Genomic DNA, 18672 nt, shown 5'->3' with positions numbered 1-18672 from the left:
GTAGGCCCTGACGGGAGAGGCGGGCCCGGCCTCCTCAGGGCGTGGCTCATCCGCGCGAGGAGCGACGCCGGTGGGAGAGAGAATGAGGCAGGCAGGCCACTGCGGCGCTCGAGCCGGGCTGAGGTAGGAGGTCCGGGAAGGGAATTCGTAGGGCTGCTTGCTGGCCTCGGTGGAGGAGGAAAGAAAGCGAGGCCTTCTCCTAACTCCTACCCCATCGGGTCAGTTCTATCTGTTGGGACTTGGAGCGCAGACCCGCCGCTTCATCAGCTCTGCGCATGTCCCCGAGGTTGATAGAGCAACAGGTCTGCTCTATCACCCGTTATTTTAACGGGCTTCATGATACTAGTTATTAAATAATGTTTAACATACGTACACACAAACCTGAGCCCTTTGAATGTGTTGAGTTGGCAACTGAAAAAATAAGTTCAATCGTACCAGTACCCTAAAACCAGGTGACTGTAAAAATTTGTGTGAATTTTCTCTTAATAAATCCTTTCTGATCCTCCACTATTTATTCCATTCTAGGTATGAATACAGGTATTTCCTTATCTATACATGCACACCTAGAAAAAGATTGACAGGAATTGCACAAGAGCAGATACAGTATTATAAACATGTTTCACAGTGCAGGGAAACGAGGATTGTGCTTTGGGCAGGGGAGGACAAAGGAACATCAAATCCCGCCCATCTATGGGTTCCATATACTGTATAATAAAGGACCAGAGTACAGCAGCTGCATTTAGCTTTATGAAGATCACCAGAGTACTCAAAGCTTAAGCCCAGCTGAGCTAACTTTGGCTGTTTTCCTTCAACATTACCCCACTTTCAGGTCCCAAATCCTGTTGCTTAAAGATAGTCACAATACATATATCAGCTGTTTTTTTTTAAAAAATGATCTTGTGCAAGACCTCTATCAAAATACTGCCCCTGCTCCAGTGAGGAGGTTGCTTTGACCAGCCATTTACTTTCCAAGAAAGAAGCTGGAGCAGAATGAGTGCAAGTTTTCACCGCCTTTATTGGGCTTCATGGCTCCCACAGCCACCACCCCAGCCAGCCTACACAACAGCCTGGTTGCGGCAAGTGACCGCTGAGTTGCAGATACCAATCGGGACATCCCACTTGTGCACCAGAAATAAAATGGCTAGTTTATGATCCTCAGCTGAGTTGCAAAACAGAGCAAAGGGGGTAGTGATAGAAGCCAGCCACATGACAAACTGCCCACTAAAACTAAGGAGCTTCAACATCTGATGACATCACCTGGGTGCACGAAAAAACTTGCATGCATGAGTAGCACCAGAGCTTTTTTCCGTCTGGAACTCAGTTCCGGCACCACTAGAAAAATAGCACTCATTCCACAAACTCATCTGGAAGTTGCCCTTAGCAGCTAACACTGATATGGGGAGAAGGAGAATTCCATTAATGAACAAGTACAACTAAAGCATGCTAATTTGACAGTACTGTATTTACACAGCAGTAGTTAACCCAGTCCTGTATTAAACACTAGCAACTAGGAATTCAAGGAAAGTGAGAGAACCGGCATACGGAGGAGAGATGGAATACTCAGTACTTTCCACACATGAGATAAATGAATCCAAGAGGGAGAGAGCTCTCCATCCTTCCTCTGCCTGCCTCCCAGTAGGTTAGTAAACATTTTTTGCAGGTGACTGGTAACACTTGTGGCTTTATTTACGAGGCTTAGAGGAACCTTATTTTAAATGCACCTTATTCTAGAGTGTAACAGTGCCATAAAACATAATTAGTATTCCTAATTTCAAACTACTGCCCTGTCCATAATTGCACAACAGTTCTGTTTTGACATACAGGTCACAGTTGGGAAACCGGTGGTCCTCCACATGTTCCAACCCCTGCTAAATTCAAATTTCTGGGAATCACAAATGGATAGAGTGCTGTTACACTCGGGTCCTGTTTTGGCGCTTCCCATACTGTATGTTTCTGGTTGCCCACTGTGAGAACAGGTTGCTTGGACTAGATGAGCCAAATCCAGCAGGCTTTTTCCATATTCCTCTGTTCCTTGGATTCCAGCTCCCATCACCTCCAGCCAGTGCTTGGAACAGCAGCAACTTTGAAAGAGAACTGCATTCAAGGGTCAGGAGAGGTGACAGGAACACTGAACTAGAGTCTTAAGGCATGGTAGAATTCAAAGCAGTTCTCAAGAGTTCTATGGAGTTGATGTCACAGGTGAGTCTTTTATGAGCTTAAACATTCCATCCTAGATAACTCATGTGCTGACTCCCTGCCTCAGTGGGGCCTGTGGATTACACAATCCCTTCTCATCTTCCCTATGATGCGCCTTTATGATCCCAAAGCCTCCCTCTGCCATAGAGAGGAAGGATGGAGCTTCTCCTTGGGCTCTCTGCCCTTTTCCAGTTGTTTTTGTCCTCCTCCACCACCTGTAAGTGACCACAGTCAGAGCTAGCACGCTTGAGTTCTGTTCCCCATGTTATGGGAAGCAGAAAGGCTTGTGCAACCCAGAAACGCTTTAGGGTAAAGTGGTATAACTGAATGGGGGGTTTCAAGTACAGAACATTAGCCCCTGACAATGAACTATGTATAAAGCTTAAAGGTAAAGGTAAAGGGACCCCTGACCATTAGGTCCAGTCGTGACTGACTCTGGGGTTGCGCGCTCATCTCACATTATTGGCCGAGGGAGCCGGCGTATAGCTTCCAGGTCATGTGGCCAGCATGACAAAGCCGCTTCTGGCAAACCAGAGCAGCACATGGAAACGCCGTTTACCTTCCCGCTGTAGCGGTTCCTATTTATCTACTTGCATTTTGACATGCTTTCGAACTGCTAGGTTGGCAGGAGCTGGGACCAAGCAACGGGAGCTCACCCCGTCACAGGGATTCGAACCACCGACCTTCTGATCAGCAAGCCCTAGGCTCAGTGGTTTAACCCACAGCGCCACCTGGGTCCCTATGTATAAAGCTTTTTTAAAAAGAAAGAAAGAAAAAGGTCCCATGTGGCGTTCATTTGCACAACCAACTAATTCATTTGACTAACCTGTACCATATTGAGGGAGGGTGTGCAATACTGGTTTACATTAGAGGTTAACTCAAGAACTGGCCTGGAGTGATGGTGAGCCATCAAAGACTCCTTCATTGGGATTAACCACAGCTCAGTTCCAAAGCCCTGACTAAAGCATGTATTGTATTACAATTGTACCACAGACAGGATGCAGGGAGTGGGAGATCCTACAATATTCTACTGTTCCTCTGTAGTTTGTAGCATTCGACATCCCTGGACGAATTGGGACAAGTCTCCCTCCCCGGAAGAGAGAGAAGCCCTGGAAGCACCATGGTTAGTGAACATATTTGGCAATGGCAAAAGGTGCCAAGGAGTTGTCCTGAGCAGCTGGTGGGTCCTGACAGCAGCCAACTGTTTCCTACTGATGTGAGTAATGTGAGAGATTGGAAGTGCTTTTCTCCTGATGGAGTGCTAGGCTCTGGTCCTAAGATGGTCTGTTCTGAAATGAAATAAGAGTGCCTGAACAATGAACAGGCTGTTGTGGAGTAAAGGTCTCGCCATTCAGGATCTGATAAGCTATGGTTGGTTATAAAATGAGCTTTCATGTTTGCCTTGCAGGCAGCCGAGCAATATAGAATTGACTGGTGCTCATGGACGTTTCAGCAGCAACACAGTGAGCCAGTTCATTTCACACCGGGGTTTCAGCTCCTGGGATGCACCACCCAACAATGACTTGGGACTCATTCTGCTTGGCCAGCCAGTTGATTTAACGAAGCCAGACATGTGGCCAGCTTGTCTCATTCAAAAAGAAAAACCCTATGACACACAAGAGGACTGTAGGATTATTGAGCGAGGAGGCCATGGTGAGTTTGGAGGTGCCCTGTCAAGGTTTGAGGGGGATTGTGCTAGTGGAGAAGGTGACCACAGCCCAGAGCCAAAGCCATAGGTACTCATAAGTCTGCAAGTTATTTAAAAAGACTTAAGTGTATGTGTCACATCTGTTAGAACCACTATACTCAACGAATGTGTATTTGGCACATACTGCAGTTTAATATATTGAGAGTGTTGGGGTGATTATTACTCAATAATTAATTGTTATCTCTTATGGCTATGGAAACATTAGGAAAAAAATATGGTTAAGTACTTGATGAAGGCTTAGAAGTTAGAGAAGGCTATGTAGGAGAATTTGATTTATATAAAAAAATGCATGCCACACACGCACAGCGCTGAGACTGATGAGTGCTGGAGTGGACCCCTGGAGTTAGGCTAACAGGCCTTGCAGTTTATAGTCGTCTCTCCTTCTTCACAGGGTCCCTCAGATGGTCAGTGAAGGAGGTCATTGTGCATACTTTGGTGACATCGGAATGTGCCATGCAATGGCCTGATATAGACAAATCATGGAACTTGTGTGTTTCAAGAGAGGCGTCTAATGACACAAACTGCATGGTAATCCCTTATGAATGGATTCAGGGTCGATTGTGTGAATGGACACACACACACACACACACACACACACACACACTTTACACCAACCCTAGACCTGATCCCCCAAAAATCCTTCCCATTGATCACGTTAGGGAGGAGGGATTAAACAATGGCCACTTGCACATAATTTTTTGTCCAGACCACATCTCCACAACAGAGTATAGGATATGGGGTAACTCACTCATCAACCCATCACGGCTCATTACCATCTGTATATAAATCCCACACAGGGAGACCAGATAATAGGGTGCACAGCATGTGTCTATATCTCTCTGACTTCATGTTGTACACATAAGGCTCACAAGAGGGAACCTTGGCTATGGGAAACAGGTTGAAAGGGTACTTTGTACAGAGAAGAAGCCTCTTGTACAAAGCAACCTTTCTCCAGAACAACCCAGGAGCTTAAGCACATTGCTAACACTTCTTCTCTTCCTGGATTCCTTGCCAGGTGCCTTTTCTCTAGCAACTGGGGTACCAGGACAGAGCACTTCACACAATGCTATTGTTGTTGTCATATCTCTTTGTATTTTGTGATGAAGGAAGATGTGTTAAGGCACATCCCTATTGATTTGGGGTCCTTGTTCAAAATTCAAAAAGGCAGCTCCATATGAGAAGGGTAGCACTTCCCTCATACTTCAGCAATGGCTAGCAAATAGTGATTCTGTATTACAAACCAACTCTACCTCATCAGTTCTCTAGTGGGTGCCCATTCTATACTTCCCTTTTCTAGTCACCATTTTGTATATGTGGGAAGTTAGATGTAGTCTTATACTATTTGATAGGGCCAATGTGATTAGAAAGGAACTACAGTCAGCAGAGGGGAAGGGAAGATTGGCCAAGGTTTGGAAATACCAGAATTCTAATGTGATTTTTTTAAAGTGTGAGCAAGTGTATAGGACACCAACAAACATTACCAGAAAGCACAAATAATTATGTAGGAGGAATGAAGGGAGGGACACCTTTTTTTCATTCTGGACACATCCTGTCTTGTTCCACCTGCTGGTGTGGACAGGAAACAGCACAATCAAACAAAATAAATGCCTCTTCATGCCAACTGCAGCATAGCTGAGGAGCTGGAAAATAACTACTGAGCTCATATGCTTCCCAAGAGGCAGCATTTCTTATAATCTGCTTTAGTTGTCTCATTCCATATCTGATTATCATGCTCTCTTTTCTGCTACAGGTGCCTGTAGGCAGTCCTGTGATTTGTCGTGACCCTGTCAGCGGACACTGGGAGGTGATGGGTGTTGTGTCCCAGAGCTTACACAACTGCACAGCTCCTATCCTGGCTTCTCAGATTTTATCCCATCTGAAGTGGCTGAGTCAAGAAGGAGCACTAGGTCCACACCTAAAAGATAGTGAGACCACAAATGGTGAATTGTCTTCCCCAGCAGTCACACCATTATATGCTCTGTCTGAAACAGAAGGAGAATTATCTTCAACAGCTGGAGAATCTGTAACATTCCCAACAGGCATAGTATTCATATCAACAACACAAACAACCACACAAGAATCTGAATCTGAAGAATCTCAAGCATCTCAAGCAGTTGGACCTGTTGAGCCATCGGAAATAACAACCGAACCCCCACCGTTGGATTCTACCTTTACAACTGAACTCTCATCGCCAGAAGCTACAGAACCATTGACTGTAACACCTACAACTTCAGTGCACTCTACATCTGCATTCAATAGTCTACAGCCAATAATCACAATAGTTCAAGCAGATAATCATGTAAATTTTACAACATCCACAACAATTCAGAAAACATCCACAACAAGACAGTCCCTCCCCAATATCACAACACACCATGTAACACTTACAACTACCAGACACTCCCCATTTTCATTATCTTCAACCACTGGACAAACATCTACAACAGCCAGAGAAACATCTTCTGTAGTGTCTTCCACACTTGAACATCTATCTTCTGCAACATCTACAATAGCACTAAAATCCACAACAGCAGGGCATTCGTCCACAACAGCAGGGCATTCGTCCACAACAGCAGGGCATTCGTCCACAACAACAGGGCATTCGTCCACAACAACAGGGCAGTCGTCCACAACAACAGGACAGTCGTCCACAACAACAGGACAGTCGTCCACAACAACAGAGCATTCGTCCACAACAACAGGGCATTCGTCCACAACAACAGGGCATTCGTCCACAACAACAGGGCATTCATCCACAACAACAGGGCAGTTGTCCACAACAACAGGGCAGTCGTCCACAACAGCAGGGCAGTTGTCCACAACAACAGGACAGTTGTCCACAACATCCTCTACAACCAAACAAATATCTGTAACATCCACAATACACTCAACAGAAACGTCAACTGTTGTACAACCACATATAATAATAATACCTGCTACCACTTCAGAGCCACAAACGCCTCCTTCAACGGCTGCAGCATCCATACCAGACACTTATATCAACCAAGGTGCTCCTGTTCATATTGTTATAGCTAGGCCACAGTTCCCCAAGATTAAACGCGAAGAAGGCCCATCTCCTGGCCCTTCCCTAGCATTACTTGCCCCACCTAGTGTAACCATAATGCCCAACTCGCAACTCCCTGTACAGGTGACACTGAAACAGTGTGAGATGGGTCTGGCATGGGATGCCAACTCCCATACCTACCAACTTAACAAGATGGCAGTTCTTATGGATCGCAAATTTGGTGAGTACATGTACTCCCCACCCCTGAAAAATAATAATAATAATGGGGAGATCTGAGGAACTGGTTATGTGTGTGCCACCAGTTGCTCCCCCATCACTCTGGTGGGAAATAGACTGTACTGGATATTACTTCAGACTTCTGTTAGATAATCTGAGAACTGAAGGCAAGCAAATTCATTTCTAATATGTTGGTCTTTACCTTCAGGATGTGGGCTGCGGCCTGGTTTTGTGCCCAAATGCCCAAGCTGCTCTGAGGCTGAGTTGGGGGAATTTCCCTGGGTTGTCGCTCTCAAGCTGCCCATCCAGCATTTCTGTGCTGGCTCCATTCTCAACCCCTGGTGGATTTTAACCTCAGCCAACTGTGCCAACCTTATGTAAGTACCCTGTTATTCAGGTTGATCTAGTTCAGGATGGGTACGTTGTCTTGGTGTCTGTGTGTCTGTGTGTGTGTGTGTGTGTGTGTGCATTTTCAATTTTACAGAACACCATGCATATTTTACCTTATACTATTTTTTACAGACTTCCCAACCTAACCTTCAGTGACATTCTAACAGAATCTTAGTTTGCTGCATGTCCATTGTTTTCTATACCTTATTTTAATTCTACCGATTCCTTCGTTTTATTTCACTGTTGTTCAAACGGTTGCTTGCAGGCCAGTTGTAATATCATTTCTTTATAGGTACTCTCTGAAATATTCCCACTCAGCCCTTGTCCTCCCTTCATAACAATCCCTTATTTTAGAAGTCATGCTCACTAATTCTGCAAACTCTGTCAGTTTATCAAACAATTGCTCTTTTGTTGGAATAGCTCTGTCTTTCCAAATCTTTGCATACATAATTCTTGTAGCAACTGTGGCGTATAAAAATAAGTTACACACCTTTTTTGGTAGCTCCTCTCTTCAGGTTTTGCGGGGAAGGCGAACATTTAAACATTTTTTAAAATTCTTCATAGACCATCTCCCAATATTTCTTGCCTGCTTGCAAGGCCACCACAAATGTTTTAGGGATCCTTCCTCCTCTGAGCATATCCAACAGAGTTTAGAGCCCCTTTTGTACGTTTTGATGAATTTTGTGGGCATCAGGTACCACCTATACTCAATTTTTAATATATTCTCCTTCATCTGATAACAAGCTGAAAAAATAATTTTCGGTGCCATACATGGCATGGGGAAAATCAGAATATTATAAATAAAATTGTAGTGGTAGACCAAAACTCGAAAGATATAAGGAATGAATTTCAATGGTTTTACTCAAAACTGTACACAAGGGGCATACTGTACAGGGGAGACTTGTTCTTTCTAAAGAACAAGTAGAACAAGTAGTATACCTCAATACACCTATTTCAATGATGGGCATAGATATGGCCATTAAGTAAGCCAAAACTAGCAAAGCACCAGGCCCTGACGGACTGACAGCTATGTATTATAAAACGTTCCAAGAAGCTTTAGCAATGCCACTGAAAGAGGTGTTGAACATAACTCTTCAAGGTGAAGAGATCCCAGCATCATGGAAGAAAGCATTCATAACATTAATCCGAAAATAAGATACAGGTATACCTGAACCAAAAACCTTTAGGCCAATCTCCCTATTGAATAACGATTATAAACGGTATGCGGCAATAATGGCCAAAAGGATGAGAGAATATCTGGGGGTGTGGCTTGCCTCTAAAAATCTAAACCTTATCTATGACAATTATAATAGGGTTGCCATACATCCAGAATTTCCTGGACATACCTGGAATACTGTCATGTCTGGGTGAAAATTGGCGAAATGCCCGGGGAAAACTAAAAAAAGCTCCCCCCCCAAAAAAAAATTGCTCAGCAACTTTTGTGTCCGCATGTTCACTTTTTGAAATATGGCAACCCTTGTTGTTTAGTCGTTTAGTCGTGTCCGACTCTTCGTGACCCAATGGACCAGAGCACGCCAAGCACTCCTGTCTTCCACTGCCTCCCGCAGTTTGGTCAGACTCATGTTGGTGGCTTCGAGAACACTGTCCAACCATCTCGTCCTCTGTCGTCTCCTTCTCCTTGTGCCCTCAATCTTTCCCAACATCAGGGTCTTTTCCAGGGAGTCTTCTCTAAATTCCCTAAATTATAACAAAAACCTGGACTGAAGTCAAGAAAGACATGAAGAAATGGAACTGAATGAATCTTTCAATGCTAGGCAGAATGTCTGCAATCAAAATGAATGTGCTTCCAAAAATGAGCATCTTATTCCAATTTCCACCAACTATCGGAAACATCAACTGTTTTAAACAATGGAAAAAGATATAATGAACTTTGTTTGGCAAGGAGAATTAAATATAAAATAAATTAAATATAAATTAAATATAAATTAAATTAATTTATAATTTATAAATTAAATATAAAAATTTAATTGATGAAAAGAACAGAGGGGTTTTTTGCTCTTCTGGACCTAAAAATGCATTATGAAGCAGCATGTTTGAGTTGGTTGAAAGAGTGGATGGAGCTGAAAGATGCAGTTCTTTTGGACCTAGAAGGATTTGGTCTAATACAATGGTGGCATGGTTATTTGTATTATGACAAAGCCAAAGTGCATAAAAGAATAGCCTGTATAATGTCTGGGCAAGGTAAGGATTTACTAAACCACTGAGCCTAGGGCTTGCTGATCAGAAGGTCGGCGGTTCGAATCCCTGTGACGGGGTGAGCTCCTGTTGCTCGGTCCCAGCTCCTGCCAACCTAGCAGTTCGAAAGCACATCAAAATGCAAGTAGATAAATAGGAACCGCTACAGCGGGAAGGTAAACGGCATTTCCGTGTGCTGCTCTGGTTCGCCAGAAGTGGCTTTGTCATGCTGGCCACATGACCTGGAAGCTATACGCCGGCTCCCTCTGCCAATAATGTGAGATGAGCGCGCAACCCCAGAGTCGGTCACGACTGGACCTAATGGTCAGGGGTCCCTTTACCTTTACCTAAGACCCCCATGTTGGGTATCCCCAGTGGAGGCAGTTGTCATTAAAAAATTAAATATTGAAAAGAATTAGGGAACATATAAAGATATTCTCGAATTTAAAGAGAGCTCTTTAAACTTAGTGTCTTACAATGGCCCTTGATTTACCAAAGATCGGATGATGTCTGGAATCTCTTTTCTTGCTTCAAATAATGGTGGTTTCAGAATTTCAGAGTCCTTTAGCTTTTTTAAAAAAAGTGGGGAGGATTCTGAGGTTTGTCTGAGAATTTTCTGTAGGGGTACTAGGGCTTCTGAGCCTAGCCATCCTATTGTAGCCCCCAACTCCCACTATCAGAAAAGCTGCTTCCAAAAGTTGTGGGAGTTTCCAGAGTAACTTCAAATGAAAAACAACAACAATGAACTGAACTTGGAATAGGAATGCCTCAACTGGTGTGCAAAACCAAAGCAGTGGGACAGTTTGGATTCCATATTGTGTCTGTAGCCCTCATGTTTGTGGGGCAAAAGTTAAAAACATGCCAGCAATGAACAGAACGTACGAAGATCCTGCTGGATCAGGCCAAAGGCCTCAGACAGTGAAGGTACAACAACATTGCTATCTTCCCATGAATTTGTCTAGTCCCCTTTTAAGTCACCCATGTTGGTGACCATCACAGCCTCTTGTGGGAGCAAATTCCATAGTTTAACAATGTACTGTGTGAAGAAGTCCTGCCTTTTATCTGCCCTGTATCCTTCAACATTCAGCCTCACTGGATGTCTCAAAGTTCTAGTGTTATGAAACACCATCCACTTCCTCCATAATTGTATACATTTCTATCATGCCTCCTCTTTCTTTATACTAAAAAGCCCCAAATGTTCTAAGCTTTCCTGATAGGAGAGTTGCTCCATCTCCTTGATCATTTTGGTTGTCTATTTCTGAACCTTTTCCAGCTCTACAATAAATACCCTTTTTGAGCTGTGGTGACCAGAACTGCACACAATATTCCAAAGGTGGTTGCACTATGACTTGAATAACTGCATTATGATATCGGCATTTTTATTTTCAAGTGGAATTTACCTTTCCACAGCTGCCACACATCTTCATCAAGCTGTCCACTATGAGCCCTTGGTCTCGTTCCTGGTCAATCACCACGACTTTGGAGCCCATGAGCATATAAGTCAAATGAAGTTGTTGTTGTTTGCCCCATATGCTTCATTTTACACTTGTATACAGTACATTGAATTGCATTTGCCATTTTACTGCGCATTCACTCTTACAAAAGATATTGCTGCCCCGAGCACCCTTTTGCTACCATCCATTTAAAAATGCTGAATTTTATTGTGTGTGTGTGTGTGTGTGTGTGTGTGTGTGTGTGTGTGTGCCCTTCATCCTAGGATCACAGGGTGGTTTACTAGCTTTCTAGAACAGTATGCATTTTTATCCTTCCCAGTGATTTCCAGACTTGTGCTGAGTAGTGCCTTAAAAAGTTACCCAGCCACCACATTGGAACACGTATTCACCATTCTGTGCCCACTGAAGTAGGAAGTCCTTATGTAGCATGAATAACCCTCCCACCCCAAATGTATGTCATTTGTTTTACATGCTGTGCAGGTGTTATGGGGCCACAGAATCACATTTTATTTGATTTCATTTTATATAAGGTTCACAGTTCATATAATAAAAGTTCAAATAACAACAGTATCTACAACAGAGTGCTCAATACCTGCTTCGGCAACAGAAGTGTGGTTGCTGAAACTATTATGTTGCTGTATCTCTGTTTCAGAAAAAAATCAGAAGCTTTGGCCCTGGTGCAGGCTGGTGTAGTTGACATCTCCAAGGCTACATACTCAGTGCAGACCCGCCAGTCTCTGACACACCCAAACTGGTTGGAGCACAGGGGCCTTCACAACCTGGGCCTTTTGCAATTGGAGGAGCCACTGGAATTTGGTCCCCTTGTTGCACCTGTGTGCCTCTCAGACAAGGCAGATGCAATAGGTGACTTCAGAAATTGTTGGCTACCAGGCTGGTCTGTGCTGGAAGGTAAGTGGTGCCCTTGCTTTCTGCTTGCAGACTGTGATCTGAATTGCACAGGGAGGGGCTCTCTTAAATGAGCTTGTTGGTTCTTCCAATCTCTGTGATTCTGTGAGCAAGATCACAGTTAAATTTCAGTTAGTAGTTAGGGTCCCCAGGCTGGGGCTTGGAGAAGATATGCTTTAATCCCAGCCTCTTTTGTGGGGCTTCTGGTTACCTTTCTGTCTTTTGCACCACCCAAGAGAGATAAGTCTGTTTGGTTTTGTGCAGTGCCCTCTCATGAAATGATGCATGAAAGGTATAATGCTAGTGTCACATCACTCTTGCAGGCAGCCAAGGAGCTGGCTTGTTGTTTCAGATAAGTCTGGGAACACCGCCCTTCCTCAGGTCTCTACAGCTCATCTTCATGGACACTCCTGTCCATTGTCCACTCTTTATCCCAATATTCATGGTCCTGGTCTGGACACTTCTCCTTATTCCTCTTGCCCACTTCAACTTTAAGCCCTCCTGATCCCATCTGCTCGCTTTCTTTACCCTACTGTAGGGGGTGGGGAACTTGCAGTACTCCAGATGCTAATGGACTCCAACTTCCACTGGCCTCAACCAACATTGTCAACGGTCATGTATGATGGGAGCTGTAGTCTGGCAACAGCTGGAAGGCGAAAGGATCCTCATCTCTGTGCCCTGCCACATCCTCTTGTGAACCCTACTGGTGGCCATCAGTGAGGGCATGGGGGTGGATTTATGCTGCTGCCTAACTTGAGGGCAGATGGTGCTACCCCCATATGTTCTCTCCCTGCTCTAGGAGGCCCTGTCGTGCTGCTGAGACATCCCCTAGACATCCTGAGCGTCACCAGCTGCGACCAGCTTGGAGAGCAGCTCTCCAATGCCATATTCTGTATCAAGGCTCAAATGGGCCCGGAAGGCGTCTGCACGGTGAGAGAGAGCTTGGGAGTAGATCATCATTATGACCCACCTCCACCGCTTTTTGATATCAGCTGGCTGTGGATTTTAAAAGTCAGTCTCCTCACCCATTTGTTAAACTGAAGAGGTTAAGAGACATAATTCCTGCCTGCCACTCTTTCAGGTGGTACAACAGCACCTAGATATTGCATGTTCTCTGTCTCTGTCTCTCTCATATTGCTATCATGGATCCAGTAGATGGGTATTTACAAATTAGCTTGTTACATGGCTTGCATATAGTAGAGGTGGCATGTTAAAACAGGAAGTGCTGCCTTGCCCTGCCACTGCTGCCACCATACCTGCTGCCACCAGTGTCGCTTCTCTACCTGCCCTGCAGGCACCAGCACCAATCTCAAGTGAGATCTCACTGAAATTGCGCAAGATGGTGGCACTGTGGGTTAAACCGCAGAGCCTAGGGCTTGCTGATCAGAAGGTCGGCGGTTCGAATCCCTGCAACGGGGTGAGCTCCCGTTGCTCGGTCCCAGCTCCTGCCCACCTAGCAGTTCGAATGCACGTCAAAGTGCAAGTAGATAAATAGGTACCGCTCCGGCGGGAAGGTAAACGGCGTTTCCGTGTGCTGCTGTGGTTCACCAGAAGCGGCTTTGTCATGCTGGCCACATGACCTGGAAGCTGTACGCTGGCTCCCTCGGCCTATAGAGCGAGATGAGCGCCGCAACCCCAGAGTCGGTCACAATTGGACCTAATGGTCAGGGGTCCCTTTACCTTTACCTTTATGCTTGCTCCACAAGGTCTTGCAAAATTTTGGATGTGATTTCAGCCAAAATCGGCACCAATCCTAGCACTGCTTCTGTGCTAACAGTGGGGCAGGTGGGGCACCTGCAGGGCTAAAGCCTTGGGGGGCTCCTGCTGCTTGAGGCAGCCACTGGGCCAGCTCTAGCATAATGTGCCCCACAGAAAGCAGGTCAACTGCTGTTTGAAAAAGTGTAATGGTTGGGAAGCTTCTTTTGTACCTACTTCCCTTTCTCATTTTCTCTTCCTTCTCCCTCCTCCTATCCAGGGTGATGTGGGCTCTCCACTGATCTGCCCTGACCCCCAGGGTGGGGCCTGGCTTCAGCTGGGGGTGCTGAGCAGTTTTGATGAAGCCTGCTCCCGCCCCTATGTCTTCAGCAGTCTGCCCCACTACCTGCCCTGGCTGGAGAGGACCACAAAGATTGCAGGGTATCGTTACAATCGCACAGTTCCTTGGAAACACCTGAGGCCTGCGAAAAATCTTAGGCAGCTACAGAAACCAGAGAGTGAGTGATAGCTTGGAATTTCTCCTGTGACCTGCTTCAAAACACACGATCCTTCTCCCCCAGGTCACTGTGGCCTGTACATATGATGGCACAATGCCTTCCAGAGCACCCCTAACAAGGATGGCATTCATTCCATGTACATTTCCTGCTGTTTAGAGTTAGCCTCCCTTGCTCTGCTATTGTCCTCTCCCCCACCACACACTGACCCCAGCCTCTTTGCCCTCTTTCAGCCCTGGCTGCATGGATCTCAGCACAATTGTCCTTGCCCTGGCAAGTGCTCATCGCCACATGTGAGAATCAGAGCTGCGGGGGCTCAATTCTGAACCGCTACTGGGTGTTGACTACAGCACAGTGTGTTCAACAGACGTAAGTGATGCCCCCATTCTCCTGGCCTTCTTCAGAATCAGTGCCAAATGGGAGAAGCATGGCGGGCCCACAGGCTAGAGGTTCTCTAGCCCTGTGTTAGGAGATCAGAGCCAATGCCCTTTTGGGGGACTCTAGTTCATTGATCAATATTCACCCATTCCCTGCTGCTACATGGCAGGGTTGGGAGACATTTCATTACAGGGTGAATGTGAAAGAGTCACACCTGTTTTGTTCACCTAGGCTGTAGGACAGGCATCACCCAAACTGGTTGTAGCTAAGAAGGCAGGTGGGTAGGGGCTTAGGGCAGACTGAGGTTGATGGGGCAGTGCCCCCTTTGCCTACACTATTCCCTTTGCCTTGTTGCTTTTCCTTTGACCCAAAACAGAGTTATTCCAGGCCCCTCTTTACTGTTTGCAGGGACCCAGCAAACATAGCTGTCTTTGTGAGGCTGACACACCCCAAGGGCCATGCCAGAGGCATCCAAGTTGCTGCAATTTACCCTTATGAGGAGACAACGCAGTACAGTCTCTCTGGCAGCGTGGCTCTGCTGCTGCTCCAGAAGCCCATCGCCTTTGACCAACATGTAGCTTCTATGGAGTACTTCCCAAAGGAGCCTTGGGATAGCTGCAAAGTGATGGGTCTACAAATGATGCAATCTGGTATGCCAGGAGACTGACTGGGAGTGGGGTGGGAGTGGGGGGGGGTTGTATGCTATTGTATAGGGTTGTATGCTCCAAGACTATTTCAAACAGTCTCTGTTCCTTAACATCAAATATCCCTTACTTAGTACATTCATTTGGAAGCCCTGTGACCAGGGCCGGCGCTTCCACTTAGGAAAACTAGGCCATTGCCTAGAGCGCTGAAGTGGAGGGGGCGCTGAACAGCCCGCCCGCCGCCACCCGGTGCCGCCTGCAGGGCCGTCTCTGGGCCCGCCCGCCACCACCAGCCGCGCTCCCGCGCAAAGCTCCATAGGCACACGGGAGTGCGAGCCTGGGGCCACCTAGCTGCGCCTGTCAGCTGTAGAGCGGCTTCAGGCTGCTATCCCGAGGCGCCTCCGGAGAGCTGCCTGAAGCCGCTCTACAAGCTACAGCTGACAGGCACAGCAAGGTGGCCCCAGGCTTGCGCTCCCGTGCAAAGCTCCAGAGGCACGCGGGAGCGGGAGCCTGGGACCACCTCCCTGCGCCTCTCAACTGTTTTTTATTTTATTTTTATTTTTTTCTAATTTTTCTAATTTTCATTTTTTTTCTAATTTTTATTTTTTTCTAATTTTTCTAATTTTTATTTTTTTTCTAATTTTTATTTTTTTTCTAATTTTTATTTTTATTTTTTCTAATTTTTTTTTCTATTTTTATTTTTTTTCTATTTTTATTTTTTCTATTTTTTTCTATTTTTATTTATTTATTTATTGGGGGGGGGCGCCAGAAGGTGATCTCGCCTAGGGCACAAAAAACCCTAGCACCGGTCCTGCCTGTGACGCTGCATCAAGTTGCAGCATGATTTGTGCAGGCAGCCAATGGAGCTTAACCTGGCTTTTGCCCCCAACTACTGTGTGTGCGTGTGCACACATACACACACACAAACAGCTTGTGTATGAGCTGCAGGGATCAGCTGTGCTGAGTAGAAGTGGACAGTCCTTGAAGACACACCCACCAGGGACACATTTCCTCTCCAAATCTATAATATTCCATCAATCTTTATGCAACTGCCATGGCTGCCTGCAAAGAATCCTGAGCATTATAGTTGGCAAGGGTGCTGAGACTTCTCAGCGATCCCTCATAGAGCTAAAATCTGAGGAGAAGGAATGGCTATTAAATTAGCGCAAGTCTACCAGAAAGATGTTGAGGGGAACTCTTGACTGTCACTGCCTCGCGGCACCTCTTGTGTCTCCCTAGTAAGATTTGTTAAATGACATGTTACATGCCATCATCATGCACACCTCTCCTTGCAAACATCATCCAATGAAGTTCAGTGAAAAAAACACTGAAAGCAATGGTGATATACCTCATGTCTTTTGTAGTTAAATGTTACCTGGCAGTTGCAGGTATGTATATGCAGGTATATGTCTGTGGTAGCGTGTCCCTCACAACATGTAAATTAGGCCCCATGTTTATGGTGTAGATATGATGAAAGCATATGGCTAAAAGCGTAGGGAAATAGTGGATTTTTCAGTGGCGCTAAACTAGATTATTATTGTGGTGATGGAAGCAGAGGTGGGGTGAGGGCACAATTCCTGAGACAATTTAGTTCATGATAAAATGGTGTGATTCAACGGACAAATGTAGAGTCCAGGCATTTGGGAGTCAAGGCTGGATTCTAACAGGGTGGAGTTTGGGGCAGTATGCCATAGGATGGATTCTGGAAGTTTTCTTTCCCAGAAGTGGGAAATGAGTTGGAAGCAGTTTGCTGGCTAATCACCCATCTTTTGACAGGTGAAATTGGGGCTGACTCCAGCGCATACCAAGTCAAGGTACTAATGCCCTCAGACTGTGCCAAGGAACACCCTGGGGTCAATCCAGGCATGTACTGTGTTGTAAGAAATAGCTCTAGCTCTCTGCCTGGTGCTGCCGTGAGTATCTATCCAAACAGCCTCCAATCAACCACTCATCTTCACACCTTGTGATAGGCCAAAGCCGGAGCATTCTTCCTTCATTCTTCTCTTCTTCTCCCAGATAGGTGAGGGTGCAGCCCTGCTGTGCCACTTGGAGGCCAAGAGCATGAGATGGAGCCAGGTTGGCTTGATGAGTGAGCCCTTTCCGGGATCCCAGATGGTTGTTCTGTCCTCCAGCATCACCTCCTATGTGGACTGGATAGAAAAAACGTCCAGACAAGCCAAGCACCAATTATTCCTGCCCCGTGGGAGAGCAGCATCCTGTGGACCAAGTAGCTGGATGCTCCTCCTGATCCTGTCATTTTTTAGGGAGGCAGAGTTAGGCTGAAGGGAGGAAGGAAGAAGTCAGCAACTCCATTCTGGAACCCTCTTCATACAGTGCTATCTCAGCATATACATACTGTATATATATTCGTGTGTTCCCATTCCTACTGAAGGTGCTGAGTTGGAGGGTTCAGCTTCTGCAGTGGATTACCGGGTGCATGACTTTCTGTGCTGGAAGTGGCCCCACTCTCCTCATCTCTGCAGGCACTATGGGATGTCCACAACCAATTGCCAGGTGAAGGGCAGTTGCTACAGTTGCCTCCAGCAGTGGTCTATCAAGTCTCAGCTGGAATGGCCCAGATGAGCACCTTTCCGGACAATGCCATCAACTAGAGGCCTGTCCCTGGGAGTGAGAGTCTAGCAACAAGTCTTAAGGCTACTGTGGACCTCTGCGTCAGCTATTGCTTCAATAAATGAGCAAGTAACAAAAAAGAGATATTTCAAGAATATGTAAGGCATCATCGTAAGGACTTTAAGGGAGAAAGATAGAAAAACCATGGTAAACGTTCTGGAGAATTTCCCATACAATACATACGCAGTATATCCTCCAAATAGCTTCTGATTTGTGCTGTCTCCCATTACTTCTCCCAAGCATGGTATTTGCGTAGAATATTTGTCTGCAATTGGGAAGTATAGCTGATATCAGCACTATAATCTTATAATTAAAACTACAAATCAATAAAGAAAATGCTTTCAAATACAATGTAGAGTTCAAGTCGGTACAAGGCCAATATAGGAACTTCAAGCTCTTCTTTTCCTTGTTGGTGGCAAGGAAAAAATACGGAGGTGGGGTGTGTGTATATACACACTTTCCAGATGCTATGATCCAGGTTTTAGGCAAGTATTCTTTGGTGAGAGTACCCCAGCAGAGATTTACAATCACAAAACATGCAGCAAAGTAAAGTGTTGAAATATAGGCTCTTAGACCTTTAAAATATGCCCTTGTGAGTTCCAAAATAGTCCCCTCTTTCCTTAACATAGAAAAAGACCACACGTTTGGTAAGTTAAAAATTGTTTGCTAGCAAACTCTTCAAAGGTTGGATTCATGCACTTTCCCCTATGGCATTCAG

At 45.5% G+C, this 18672-nt stretch overlaps 1 protein-coding gene and 1 long non-coding RNA gene across 3 annotated transcripts in view; one reads left to right on the top strand and one right to left on the bottom strand.

The window, feature by feature from the left end:
- LOC148683345 (uncharacterized) overlaps positions 1-18672 on the bottom strand; it is a 32139-nt gene that overhangs the window by 3429 nt on the left and 10038 nt on the right. The gene's annotated exons all lie outside the window — the stretch shown is intronic.
- On the top strand, positions 2353-18297 carry LOC118075351 (transmembrane protease serine 9). 2 transcript variants are annotated; one of them, XM_035097262.3, is made up of 13 exons: positions 2353-2413; positions 3241-3412; positions 3605-3849; positions 4296-4432; positions 5655-7149; positions 7354-7522; positions 11838-12094; positions 12891-13021; positions 14067-14304; positions 14535-14670; positions 15088-15329; positions 17100-17236; positions 17340-18297. In XM_035097262.3, the coding sequence occupies exons 1-13, from the start codon at positions 2353-2355 to the stop codon at positions 17604-17606; spliced, it is 3687 nt and encodes a 1228-aa protein (XP_034953153.3). In that variant the 3' UTR covers positions 17607-18297. The 2 variants fall into 2 exon arrangements, with proteins under 2 accessions (XP_034953153.3, XP_088514494.1); XM_088658368.1 differs by lacking the exons at positions 2353-2413; positions 3241-3412; positions 3605-3849; positions 4296-4432 and having other exon boundaries at positions 7011-7149; positions 12891-13102; positions 17344-17478.

This window comes from Zootoca vivipara, chromosome 15 (assembly GCF_965207765.1).
Source record: "Zootoca vivipara chromosome 15, rZooViv2.hap1.1, whole genome shotgun sequence".
Lineage (NCBI taxonomy): Eukaryota > Metazoa > Chordata > Lepidosauria > Squamata > Lacertidae > Zootoca > Zootoca vivipara.
Note: the sequence above shows the minus strand (reverse complement) of the source record. Positions and strands in the feature narration are given on the sequence as shown.

What these genes read in the sequence shown, in the direction of transcription:
- LOC118075351 (XM_035097262.3), top strand. Translation starts at nt 2,353, where the DNA reads ATGGAGCTTCTCCTTGGGCTCTCTGCCCTTTTCCAGTTGTTTTTGTCC. An exon ending in TCTTATGGATCGCAAATTTG is followed by an intron (nt 7,150 to 7,353) that starts GTGAGTACATGT and finishes CTTTACCTTCAG; the next exon opens with GATGTGGGCTGCGGCCTGGT. An exon ending in TCTACAAATGATGCAATCTG is followed by an intron (nt 15,330 to 17,099) that starts GTATGCCAGGAG and finishes ATCTTTTGACAG; the next exon opens with GTGAAATTGGGGCTGACTCC.